At 36.0% G+C, this 13,692-nt stretch overlaps 1 protein-coding gene across 3 annotated transcripts; it reads right to left on the bottom strand.

Annotated features, from left to right (window-relative positions):
- LOC112172672 (sister chromatid cohesion protein PDS5 homolog A) lies at positions 1-12,901 on the bottom strand. Of its 3 annotated transcripts, none has more exons than XM_024310110.2 (27): positions 12,541-12,901; positions 12,196-12,417; positions 11,937-12,118; positions 11,539-11,659; positions 11,044-11,265; positions 10,644-10,860; positions 10,410-10,555; positions 10,150-10,307; positions 9,906-10,055; positions 9,782-9,830; positions 8,830-9,012; positions 8,039-8,218; positions 7,222-7,361; positions 6,258-6,378; positions 5,778-5,918; positions 5,523-5,591; positions 4,687-4,823; positions 3,933-4,059; positions 3,529-3,663; positions 3,252-3,448; positions 3,013-3,160; positions 2,810-2,923; positions 2,550-2,636; positions 2,120-2,443; positions 1,775-1,834; positions 1,025-1,099; positions 1-407 (listed from the first exon to the last, which is right to left on the bottom strand). In XM_024310110.2, exons 1-27 carry the CDS (start codon positions 12,634-12,636, stop codon positions 363-365), a joined length of 3,846 nt encoding a protein of 1,281 aa, XP_024165878.1. In that variant the 5' UTR covers positions 12,637-12,901; the 3' UTR covers positions 1-362. The 3 variants fall into 3 exon arrangements, with proteins under 3 accessions (XP_024165878.1, XP_024165877.1, XP_024165879.1); XM_024310109.2 differs by having other exon boundaries at positions 1,775-1,864; positions 12,541-12,898; XM_024310111.2 differs by lacking the exon at positions 1,775-1,834.
- Positions 12,902-13,692: the final 791 nt, after the last annotated feature.

Raw genomic sequence — 13,692 nt, 5'->3', positions numbered from 1 at the left:
TGCACCCAACAGAATATTCTCCCAAAATTCTCTTTATACTGGTTAACAAGTACATAGATGTTCTAATAATATATCTATTGCTTCACAGTTAGTAATAGAAGAATACACACTAACTTGTAGGTGATACAAATTTCATTAGCAAGAACAGTCATAATATAAACATATGGCACAAAACCTGATCTGCACTCTGCAGTTGATTGTCAAGGATATATACAATTGACATCTACCAGACTACTTACAGGCAAAGAGTGCAAACTCTGGGATGACCTGTGGGAACTCACTACCAGACTAAAATCACCAAAGATTCTTTGGAGTCATCTACTTGAACTGAATGCAATTATCAGACTCAAAAGAAAATGGTATCATACATAATTTAGTTTCTTTTGTCGTCGAGTTCTTTTGGCAACCTGAAATAAGCAAACAAAATAGTAAATGCATAAGCACTGTCATATCAATAAACACACACTGAAACACCCAAATATATAACTGGTGCAGTTAAGATCAGAAAACGGAAAATGTTGAGCTAATTAAGCAAGAATGTATACAGTTGCATGAAAATCTTGAACTCTGGTGCGAGTCTCAGCATGGGACGTTAAAGAAAGAATATTGAAAAATACAGAGCTTAAATACTATTCATTGTGAGCTTGCAACAGTTTTTTTGGTTGAACAAAAAAAATTATTATTCAAAAGAAAAAACATCACTACTAACACAAACATAATACTCAAAGTCCAAACACAAAATCAGTTCCATATTTAACTCCATTAGGGTCAAGCTTCTCTGTTTCTAACTTCAAATTACTTGCAGCAAGTGATCTTGTATTTGGAAATCAAAAACAGTATGCATGAATGTGATATTAAAAGAGCATGAACTCGTACAAACAAAAATTTAGTTGGATTCTTTTGTTTTTGTACATTATTAGGAAATTTATGTAAGGTTATCAGGAAAATTTATGATAACAGGGAAAATAGTAAGGCTTACAGCATTGTCATTCATATCAATAACAAGGAAAATAGTAAGGCTTACAGCATTGTCATTCATATCAAGAACTTCTGATACTGAGGTCTCTACAGAAGCTTTCGTCCTCTTGTTCTGTTTCGGCTGCATCCAAAACTATAGTTAGACACAAAATCATTGGTACTGATGACTTCAAGAATCACCCAAAGAAAATGGCACGATATATTTATGCTATCATTTAATGATGATATTAAATTGCATCTGTACTCTTGAGTTGTTTAATTAAACTGTTTGTAGTTTTCTTTTCTGATAAGGAGAGAACCAACACTTGCACCTAAAAGCCAGTGTTGGTGGAAATATCAGTAATCAAGACGTACATTGGTAAACCTTACAAAATGAATAGAAAATTTTCTTAAAACAAAATCTTGAACGCAACTTAAGGATATGTTAAACTAATCAACAAAGCATCAAAGTATTCACTGATGTAACTGTTGATGCATCTAATAGTCATAAATACTTGGAAGAACCAAAACAGACAGCTCCTATCAATGGTGCAGTTGATCTGCCCTTTATCTGGGAGGGGGTAATCGAATTTGGGTTCTCTTCCAACAAATAGGAGGATCAAAGCTAGTTGGTACATTGCATTAGACTTGAGATGTAGAAGATACTTGAACTAGCAACAGTTAGGTTTAAGGAAAACAAGAGCACGAGCTAGTTCATGACTTAAACCAAAGCAGAAAAAGAGCTTTCATCAAAGTTTTAAACTTTTGAGTTGGCATTTGCAAGCCAATCATAGCATTCGTAGTATTTCTCTCTTACCCTTCCCTTCAGCGAGCCATCAGTTAAAGTTTCCCCGCTATCAGTTTCCAAGCATACTACCTGAACATCCCCACTACTATCACATGAGATCTGCAAATTGGATGGGAAATAAACAGAAGCACTGGTAGAAGGATAATCCATGTATGAAATATACACGAAGAATGCTTAACAACTGACTAAAAATGAGATATTGCATGTACAAACCAAATACCTAGGGAAGTAGCAACAGATTCAAATGTACTTTGTGCTCCAACATATATTTCACATAGTTGCTTAACTAACACAATTGGGTATCCAAAAACAAAAATTACAATCTAATCACATTTATTACTAAAATTTATTTACCTTAAATGTACTGGGATGATTGGAATGTTCCTCATCGATGCTCCTATTCACATTAACATTTTTCGTCATAGTGGTATTTCTTTTCACATTCAGATCATCCAGAGATAATTCTGTAGCTACAGAATCACAAGATGAAACTACTTCTTTCCCCAGACTAATCTCAAACTTTTTAGATGCCCCATTTCCATCTGCTCCAAGAGCACTTGGAGAGAGAGCCCGTTTTCGCCTATGTCCTGTACTGGTGCCCATGTCACCCTTGATAACATTAGATTTTGTGCTATTCCCTTGACACTTCTGCCCACTTTTAGGAAGAGTACTTGAAGGCTGATGTGTGAGCAAAGATTGACCAACAAGAGTAAAAAAAAAAATTAATAAGACATAATCCTGGGGCATATAATTGAGTCAGTAAAGGAAGCTTAAAGATACATACCAAAGAGATATCAGATTTAAATATATGAACTACTCTTCGGACAAAGTGCTCATCGAAACATGATTGAGCAAGGCTCCTAGAATTAGACTGCAGAAAGCAAGTAACCATATGATCAGAAGTTAGCATTTAATGAATTAGTACATCATTAACCGAATTCCACTTTTCATCAGAACTTTAAATGTTACTCAGCTAAAACGTAAAGAAAGGAATTTCAAAATCTTCTTTAAACATTGCTCACTACTTCTAGTAGAAATGCTTACTTTATATAAGGATGAAGGTAGCAAAATTTGCCCAGGACCATCTGATGAGGAGAGGCCATTACGATTTGTTGACGTCACGAAAGAGTGTCCAATGTCTGCTAGAAGGTGCAGCCTCTGTATTGTAAAACAACCTAATTACCACAAATGTGAAAATAAATATAACATTAAAGAAAGGGAAACATTTCCTCAGAGAAAATTCTCACAGAAGTTTTTTCAACATCAGTGGCATCCTCAGCTTTCTTAATTGCACGAAAAATGCAGATCAAATTCAAAACAGAATCCTTGAGAATACCCAGAGCACCATCACCATTACTAGCATTGACTAATTCCCGCAATAAAACAAACAGAGGACTGCAAAAAGAAACATAATCCAAAGACCATCACCATGACTGCATTTATAATCAGTACAAAGCAATCAACAATGCTATTAAGTTATACATACTAGCAAAACTGAGCATATATTTCTCCATCCTGACAATCTTCATGGGGGAAATCTTTATCATGAGCGAGAAGATGGATCAAGAATACCACTATGTATGCTGGAAAACTAGTCATTAATCCTTCTTGTGCTCCAGATATTTGATGCACTTGAGCTTCTCTACTGTAATCCTTGATAAATTCTGTCATATATTTGAATGACTAAAATGAAATGTATCAGCAGACAATATCTGATAGAAATCTAGAGCAATGACATGATTGATAAATCAGAAGTAGCATACATCATCTTGGAGATCCTTGAGGCAATCTGAGGTGGCCATTGCAAAAGCACATGTGTATCTGCTAGGTATAGCATGCCCCTTCAGCAGTTTGTGTGTTTTATCCAGAAATAATCTTCTAACCAAAGGAGAGTCATCCTGAAATGTGTCAAAAGAAAACTATTTACCACAAGTATAACTAAAATGATAATTCAAGAGATATAATGAAGCAATCAAGAATCTATAGAGGGATATATAGTATAGGGTGCAGATCATCTGGTCTGATTAAGCCTTAGTTAATGAATAAGGAGATTAACCAACAGAATTGCCTTCTCAAGCACAAACTTTGATAAGGCAAACAAAGAATGACAATGAAAATTGCGGTTCCAAGAACCGTAGGAATTCAAAGCGTAGACAAAATGGCCTACCTTTGCCATTGAAATTGTAAGGCGAAATATCTCTGGAGAAATATGGAAATCCCATTTTCGAGAAAGCCGGAGAACAGACTTTGCAGCAGCTAATCTTATACAAGGCTGACAAGCCTTATCACTTTCACTGCATCCACAACAAGTAAAACCAACTCATGAAATTTTCAAGGATACTTTTTCTTTTGGGGTACCCAAGTATCCCCCCCCCACCTGCTTTGCAGACCAGTGCTTGAAGCTGGAGTCTCCTGCTTAACCCTAATATTTAGGAGACAGGAAACTCTAACGACTAGCTAGGCAGGGTACTGTGAGGAGGTTTGAAACCTAAACCACATGGGATCAAACCAAGGGCATGTCCATCCTACTTAACCATAGTATGAAGTTAAAAAGTTTCATTAGAGGCTCAAAAGCATCCCTCTTCCAAATGATTAGCAAATTCTTCAGAAAAACAAATTGCAACTTAACTTATGCTTCCAAAAACAAAAAGATAACCTTTTCAATTGTTTCATTTAAGCGGCACACAGATGCATTAAAAGCCAAACAATGTCTAAATCATATCCAAGCTCTAGAAGGCAATGAAACTTCAAAACAAGGATAGAAGTATCAATAATAAAGCTGTAGTCAATGATTCAATTGTTTTTTACATTCTGAAAATCACTTGGCTGACCCAAATGTAGAACTAACGCCATTTGAAAGCTCAAGTATGGAACTCATATACTGTTAATTCTTCATTCAATGAAGGAATCGAAAATCATACCATGAGGTAATACTATCAAGTGTTTCGCCCTTTAGCAACATTGTTGACAAAATGTCCCAGAGTTCATTAACTTGCCGTTTGATGCGAGTTCCACCATGTGGCAAGAAGCTCTTGACAAGTGTTTTCAGCCCATATATCTGTAGAATAAGCCATTAAACCAGAGCCGTCAACAGAGATATTTGCAATTAAGGAGATCTAGATCCTTAATATGTTGATCTATCCTTGCTTCAGATTCAAGCATCTTCTTTCTCATCCACCTCAAACAACAATTCTAGTTTGTTCATTAACATACTCTAATGATTCAGGCTACCTATAGGCAATCCTAAAAACTAAACCAGTACCATAGCAACTAAAACAAGAAATAAAACAAACATCCCTTGTGCCAACCAGATCACTTTGGTAATAGAAGGTTGAAATGACATACGTTTTGTCACATTCAACATATAGTAATCTATCTCTAACATAATTGTATAAGTTTAAAGTTATATAAAAACATATGTTTCATGCAAAGCATCAAATCCCATCAGCAGCTCAGCTCAACAATAGTTGGTGCTTGTACAAAAAGCAATGAAAATGAAAGACTAGCCAAGTAGCCATCAATATGTGTAACAAGCTTATTGTCTCACATTAATTTAATCGTTTAACCATATGAGACTCCAAAATAACTTCACTTATTCTATTCAATTTTTTTCAACTAAGATGGAACGTCGTTGGAATCAGACGGTACAATCAAAGTAAACATTCCCTGGACACCAGCAAATGTGGTCATTCATGGAAAAAGCCATTACTAGCTGAACTAAAAACTAATACAATACTTGAGACTATAAAGAATCCACCTTCAGTTTGCAAGAGTTGCTACAACCAGACGCATCATCAAATGAATTCATATAATCCGAAGAGTCCACCTACACCAGAGAAGTTCACAGATATAAAGCAAGCATCTTGAAGCAACTAAAAATTCAACAAAAGAACTTAAAACTACTTCATGAAACAAACATCCAAGATCTACTACATTCTGCTACTAAACAACATTAGAAATTGTGAGTAAATCTACACAAATATATAGAATTCTCATAGGTGATTTCAATTACTTGGAAAATATTCTGATATATATAAGGAGTGATCTCTTCAGCTTGACTTTCAAATGTTGAAACAGAATGCTGTGCAAGACACCCCAAGGACTGCAGCACTGTTGGTATGTTCTGCTCACTAATTAGAGATTCCACAAGTTTCTGCACGTTGTGAAACCAAGTATATTGACACTTCATATTGACAGTAAACGCCATTCAGAAAGAAAAAGAAAAACGGCAACAAGTATTTAAGCATGCACGTGACTATAAAATAGAAAGTTCACACTTGGTAGACCCAAGTGAAAATTAGAGTAGTTGATGCAGCCCAACTAAAACGAGTCTGGTGTCGAATAAGAACTTCCATTTGTTTGTGGCTATTGGCTAAGAAAAGAATAATTGTATGATATTAAGAAACTGCGCAGAATGGGCCCACAGGACCTAGGCCAGTTTCGTCTAACCTTAACCTTTAATCTTGTAGCTAGTAGCAATTTCTAAGCATACCTTGCATAGACTTGATAATTGCTTAGAAGTATCGAATAAAGCAGCAATCGCTGTAACAGCATATTTTGCCTGCGAACGAGTCCCCTCCAGACAGACCCTCGCCAAAAAGGGATTGATTTCACTAAAAAGAAGGAAGAATAAATTTTAAGCTACAGTCAGACCATAATCAGAGATAGATTTTGACTTTCAATTACAAGTGCTTTATGTCAAACAAAAGGAAGAAGTTCGATGATGAAGTCCCAAAAGGATTCGCAAGATACAAATCACTGATTTGGAAAGAAGTAAGCTAGCAACACTGTTAACCCTAACTCAGTAACTTTGAACACAAATATATGGATCACGTCAAATAAATCAAACTTAACTTTTGATTGTTTTAATAAAAGAATGATAACTTTTATTTTCAAGAAGTGTTACGGTGTAAACAGAGAACAATTTTAGAAGCCCAAAAGTCACAGCATGCATAAGCCTAATTTGAACAAGTCACCAGTTACGTTTTTGTCATATTACAAGGAATGCGCAGGCACCAACCCCACCCCACCCAAAAAAAAAAATTAATAAAAATAAAAAATAGCATGTATAAGCCTAGACCCTAGTTACTTTTTGTTATATTACAAGAAATGGGCAGGTACCAAAACCCCCACGGCCCCACCCCCACATTAATAATTGACAAAACTTGTTAATCCAGGTACATGTTAGAGAAGAAAAATTATTCATTTAAACAAGGCATGCACCTAGCTCTTTATATACTCCAGGGATTACGTGCACCCATGCACAAGCTCTTTCTAATTTACTAAAACAACAACAGTTCCAACAAAGAGGGAACATCTAGAGTGATCAAAATTAGCATAAGAAAATACAGAACTGTGGAAATGTACTAAATAAAATCTCAATCGGAGCATTAAGCTCCATCCTACTCAAAACCTTGGGTATCAATACAAGAATATGAAAAGACTGCAGAAATTACCTGAGGTTGACTGATATATGCTTGCCGGCTTGGGCTAACACTTCAAGCAACTTATCATTGATTGGGTTGCTCCCCTGTAGTAACATCTGAAATTGGGTTTCGGAACCTCTCAGGAGAGTGGGGAAAAAGCTGGTAATTGCCTGACCAGGTAAAAAATGGAGGTAAACTTCAATCAAAAAGTTCCAGTAACCAAATATGCTTCTTCATTTGCAAGTGGCACTGACATAAAACTTGGTCATACAAAAATATCTAAATATCCAAATTTGTCATCTTCCTTCCACAATCTTCTTTTATGTTATAAGACACACAGAAGGTTAAATTTTACTGAAAGCTATTAAAAAAATTCTGATTCCAGCTTTAAGAATATCTATGCTCTTCTGGAAATTGGCCCATTCTCTTTAGCTGTTTCAACAAGAAATTCAAGTTGGCAATTCATGTTGATACAGGGACAGAGAAAAACAACCAAAAGCCTGCCCTACTACCAACCACAGCCTTGGGTAATTTGAAACTTAGCTTAAGGCCTGGCATAGTCCTCTGAGATTCATCCTACTTGTACTTGCCACTATTGATGCTTGGTATCCATAACAACAACGATAATTCATGGTTATTCATCAAGTTTATGAACTACGGTTATGTCCTCAACCAATGTTAAGTGCTAACACAATTACACAAACCCCTAATGGCCATTCCTTTGCATGTTCAGCTTTGTCTTTTTGAGCACGCAACACTCAAACTAACTTAAACATCACTTTTATAAGGTATTTGTCTATGATGAAAAGCACTACTCAGATCCAGAGAGAAAAAGAAATCTTTTTACCAGAAGGAGTTGGACACAAGAAGCCTCAAGGTGCTTGTCTCCTGTAGTGTTACTGGAAAGAAAATCTAGAATACAGTGAACGTGTTCTGAGCTGAATATGTTATAAGAGCATTTTGAGGAGAGTGTTTGTAAAAACTCAAAATCTTCATGTTTCTCTCCAATGATCTGCAGAAATTTGTCCTGAAAGTAAAACCATAAATAAGTGCACAAGACAATAAATTTAGAAGAGGAACACTAAAAAAGGCAGTGTATTATATTGTTGTTTGAAAAACTTGAAAAACCAAACCAAAATCCAAGTTACCATCACAAATAGATCAAATCCTATCAAGATTGCAAGGAAGCAAATTACATGAAACTAACTCGTTCAAGTAAAAATTTGATCTCCGACAAGTAAAACAATATAAAATATATTTAAATATGAAAAGAAACAGACCAACATTCATGGCTCTATTCAAAGAAAGACGTGCGCTCAGGTTAAAATATTAGATGGTGTTTGACACTTGAATTAATTTTATTCAACCGAAGACTTCTCACAGGCCTAAACTGTTTAGCATCCACTAAAATATTTCCAGCTGCTTTTGGTACACAAGTAGAAGTTGTTTGTTTCATTTATTAAGCTTTTGCTCTGAAAGTTGAAGGACTGCTATTGCTCAGTATAAATATTCATAAAATTTATATACAACCAAAGATCGCCTTAAAAAAGCAAGGAAGAATGATGCACAACTGCTTAAAAGAGTAACATAGGAACCCAGGGGACAGACTAAGTAAAAGTAGAGGTAAAACAAACTCACTCTGGTTGTCCGGGCATCTCTACTTTCATCCAATAATAAAGCCAGCGAATCAAAAATGTTATTAACTTTCATTTGGTTTAATTTATGAAAGCATTCTTCTGCATGGGAAGGGTCTGCAAAAGAGACTGCCATTTTCAAGAACAAAATCTTATATTTCTTCTGCATGTCATCTGGATCATTTCCCTGCAACATAAAGTCCAGTATTTCACTTTTCACACTATTAACATATAGAGAAGAATGTAAAGCTGCCATCCAACTACACTCGGTCCAAATTTTAGCAAAATTTGAAATTCAGAATATTAGGAACTTTAGAACAATGTAAGCAGCTTTCTAAGAAGCTCGAAATTGAGGATTTAACAATTGCAACATTCACAATAATGTAAGCCGAAAGCTATGTAAAATAGGTCCAGTGAAGGGCTCATAAGGAGGCATTATACGATTAACAAACTTATGCATGAAAAAAAAAGAAGTCCAAACTTAGGCAAAGCGACATTTTTGGCATATAGAAATATGAATAACTTTGTTGGATACTTGGATTTGAAACGGTAATAATGTTATTATACTGAATTGAACACTCCAACATACATATAGTTCAATAGAAAAAACCAAATTAATTCCAAACAAAAAATGGTGATTCTCTAAGGTAAACCTATATTCATAAAAGGGAGGAGGAACTGCTTGTAGCACCTATGTTCCTAAATATTATGAATATGCATAAAAGGCTTTTAAAGAAAATGTTGCTTTACCAAAACTTTTCACCTTTCAATTCTAATAAAACAGCCTCAACCAACCTGAATTTTCATTAAGGGACTAACACCTACTCTAAACTTAATTTTCATACACAGCACCACTAATAAACAGTGATAACAATATTAGCTGCTTAAGAAAAGAAAACAACACTAAAACATTGAGATAGTGCAAAAGGTATTTCAATAGCCATATAAGAATGTACCTTCTCTTTCTTTCTTATCTCTAAGTAAGTTCGCATTTCGCTTTGCAACCTATAAAACATTTGCACTTTGTAAAGAAACCAGATTTTCACGTTGATTCTAGCAAAAGCAAGTTAGTGACAGTACCTTTGTTTTTGAGACAAAATAGCATTCAAAGCCTTCAAATGAAGAGGGGTGAAAACTGAAAACAAATGGATCCAGTGCCTTGTCCTTTCTTCCATCGAAAGAACAGCGGGGAATAAATCTTCTGCAAGAACAAGCTCCATATTTTGGGACCTGAAGTAGGAATAACCACAAAAGTTATAGTCAAATACAACATTGTAAAGTATTGCATTTAATTTAAGAAGCTATAACATGAGAGCAAGCAGACCTGAACTCCTTACACTCTTTATCATAGCAGAGCATCAAGATTTTACATGGAATCTGTTCAAAGTGGTCACTTATTGCAATGTAACCTTCAGAACATTTGTTACAGTAATACCGGTAGACTTCCATCAACTTTTGCAGAGCCATCTTTCTAATAGGTATCTGTAAATAAAACAACCAATATTACCAATGCAAGAATAACTAAAATATAGCTAGACGGTCACTGTAATTAGCAATATGAAACATTTTTTTTTGTAAAAGTACCTTCTTGTCCCGTAGTCTTTCAGTAGTTTGAGATATTAGTTTGGGAGGAAAGTATCTCAGATTAGACATGGCAAGATCACAGGAAACAATTACTGCTTGTGTTCTCACTTTATCATCGAAATCTCGTAATCGACCTTCAAGGGAAGCTACTCAAATGAAGTATAAATCAGATTCAAGAATCAGTAATACAGGAGATGAAAATATATATATATATATATATATGGTTTAGCTTACATAGAAGTTTTTGTGATTCTTCCCCAGATGGATTGGTTACATAGCAAACTCTAGCGCATTGTAGAGCACTAACTCTAACTTCCACAGACTTATCCGAGAATCTTTTCAGAAACTCTTTGAAGAGGTCATCATATTTTCGTGAAATATGGTGATCAGGCAGTGAAAAGAGTTTTCCGATTAGTTTAACAGCTTTTATTCGGACATCGACCTGATCAGTCTACAAAAGTAATCAGAGTCAAAAGATATATGAGGATCCCTTTGAAAGCACAGAACTAAGAAGCTATAGACAACTTTGCAGAGATCCCAAATAATGACCACAGATGTTAGGGTGAAAGGATAAAAGCAAAACTAAATGAAGCTAGATGGGATGAGAAAAAAAAATGAAGACAAGAAGACATACCAGTAACTCTTGAGTTAAATTAGGGATGACAGCAAGAAGCATCTGAGGAGCACACTCAAAAATTTTGAAAATGATTTCATGGTAAAATTCCTTGAGCTCACTCCCCACAGCATCTCTATCTAAAATACAAGATGTCAAAAAGCCACAAACTAAGGTTTCCAGCTTTTCTGCGCAGGTTTGGATCACAGAAACTGCAAGCTGGGAAGAAGCAGAGGCTGTATCCTGCAAAAAAGACATACAACAGTATCATGTTATTACTTATTTCCTGTATCTGCATGTTTATCCATGAATCCATGATTTTGAATGTCACTTTTTCAGATGTTACCACAAAACATGGCAATATCACATATTTGACCACAGAATACTATATGGGACATTGTCCCAGCACTAACGACGAGATTTTGATAACATAAGCTATCAAACATATATATGCACTCATAACAATTATCAACTGGCACATAGTTTATCATGGAAACAAGCATCTCTAAAACTCACCGTTCCCTCCTTCACAAGATTACGGAGCAGCACATCCAAAAGAGGGTGAGAAGCTTCCTCATTTAGTATCTCAGCCATTATAGACAAAATATCCTTGATCAAAGTCTGCTGATGATTTTCTCTACAGAGAAAAGAAATTGCAAGTCATGATTCTTGATGCCATTACATGTAACTTGGTAAACATAAAAACAAAGCATGTTTTAACCATTTACTTTGCAGGACAAGCATGCCAGTAAAAATAATAAGTACGCTGGAGATGATATCAAGAAGTGTTGAATCCTTTAATTATCAAACTAAGAGGAGCCCAAACCATCAAAAATGAACACTAGGGGTTTAACTGTAAAGAAAAATGAAACATATAGATCCCAAAAGATATACAAGAAATGCAGGATGCTAACCTCACGACAGAGAAGAAAGTATTGAACATGTCGAGAACAACATCATTACAGTCAATGTCCAACATGATCACACAACACTTCAACTTTGCAACAATCTCCACTATCTTAGCCCTCTTTGAAAACAGCGAGTTTGCGGTATCACCTAGCTCCGCAAACACACTCACAAGAAGCTTAAACACATCCTGAAAACGAAACCCGTAGCATAAACAACTTGAGCACACAGCGAAATCGGTACACAAAACACAGCAAGAGAACTTACTCTGAGATCTCTGTCCTCAAAAGGCGGTTCCGGTGCCATGAGTCTCATCATCTCAGTGGCACAGATGGCCACTAAAAGCCTCACATCCTTATCTCGATGCCGAAGCAAGCCTTTAACAATGGTTTCCTTCAGAGGCTCTATAGCCGCTTCTAGTTTCCTGGTGGCTTCCCTCTTTGTGGAGCCTGAAGGCTGCTCTAGCTCTGCCAAAGCCACTGTAGCTTCCTATGAAACCCAAGCACGCACGCACACACAGAAACAAAACCTCGATCATTTACAATTTCCAATGCCGGCGAAACTAAGCAATTCAAAATCTAGAGGGAAAAGGAAGAGTTGAAATCCGCTTACTCGGAGCGATTTGACGACGGAGTCCTTGTTAGGACGGGTTTGACGGCGGAGCTGGTTGCCGATTTTGGCGACGAGTTGAAGGGCAGACTCTTCCATCGATGCGACGGTGATCGGAGAAAAACCCTAATTGGGAGGAGGATTGGGGTTTTGGCGGTTTTGCAAGGGCATTTGCTCAGAGCGAGTTTCGCAGTGTGAGAAGTATCTTGAAACTGTAGTGGGCTTCGATTAAGCGGAGAGGCTCCCGCCTTTGGTTCGCGTGAGGATACGCGCCAGATTTGGATGACGAAAGGCTCTGTAGATGAATTGGGCTTTGGTAGAAATGGCAAACCATGTTGGGTAAAGGCTATGTGGAGACGGGTGGAGCTGACAAAAATTAGCTTCCTTCCTTTCAAAAACGTTACGAACTTGAAAAACTTTAAAATTGGTGTACTGTGTGCCAAAGAAAGAAAGGTCAATTTCGATCACAGTTTCTCTAACTTGTACAATGTGTCGAGCAATTTCGCAAAGCAGGAAGAATTAGACCAGCTAAAGTATGATTTTTACGGTTCATCACACGATTGTCCTACCAACTAAACTTTACTAGCGTTAATAAAGTTGATCATTTTTATGTTAATGAGATCAAAATTATCTGATGGTTTCCTTAAACTCTAATTTCTAGTATGCTCTTCAAACTCCAACCATTTTCTACCAAATATGCTAGTTGGTTAACCCTAAAAATAACAGCCATGATAAAAACATTTCCGTAAACAAACTATGTTAACTCTAGCAACTAAAGCTCATGAAATAAGTGATGACAAATGGTAGGAGAATTGAGTTAAAGTTAGATTAGAACAAAAGTTCGATCATTTGTAATATAACTGAAAAAGCTCATCCAAATAACTCAAGTTCCCTATCAAATTGCATAACATCAAATGGAGTTTTGTCATGTACAATGTAGTTATGTTTGTTTTCATTTTCAAGTAGTGGACTTGAGTTCTTTGAATGAGCCTTTTTGGTTGCATTAGAAAGAATCAAACTTTTGACTTAATCTAATTATAACTCAATTCATATATCATTACCGCTTAAACTAACCCTAACGCTCAGTTCACGAGCTTTAGTTCTTAGAGTCTTCTTGATAAAATGTAATACAGTAACTTCATTCTAAAAATTGAA

Source organism: Rosa chinensis, chromosome 6, assembly GCF_002994745.2.
Source record: "Rosa chinensis cultivar Old Blush chromosome 6, RchiOBHm-V2, whole genome shotgun sequence".
NCBI lineage: Eukaryota > Viridiplantae > Streptophyta > Magnoliopsida > Rosales > Rosaceae > Rosa > Rosa chinensis.
The sequence above is the reverse complement of the archived record's forward strand: the minus strand, read 5'-3'. Positions and strand labels throughout refer to the sequence as shown.

Coding starts and splice junctions, on each gene's coding strand:
- LOC112172672 (XM_024310109.2), bottom strand. CDS start 12,636: ATGGAAGAGTCTGCCCTTCAACTCGTCGCCAAAATCGGCAACCAGCTC. Junction 11,660..11,936: donor ACTTTCTTCTCTGTCGTGAG/GTTAGCATCCTG, acceptor TTTTCTCTGTAG/AGAAAATCATCAGCAGACTT. Junction 5,592..5,777: donor TATATCAGAATATTTTCCAA/GTAATTGAAATC, acceptor TCTCTGGTGTAG/GTGGACTCTTCGGATTATAT.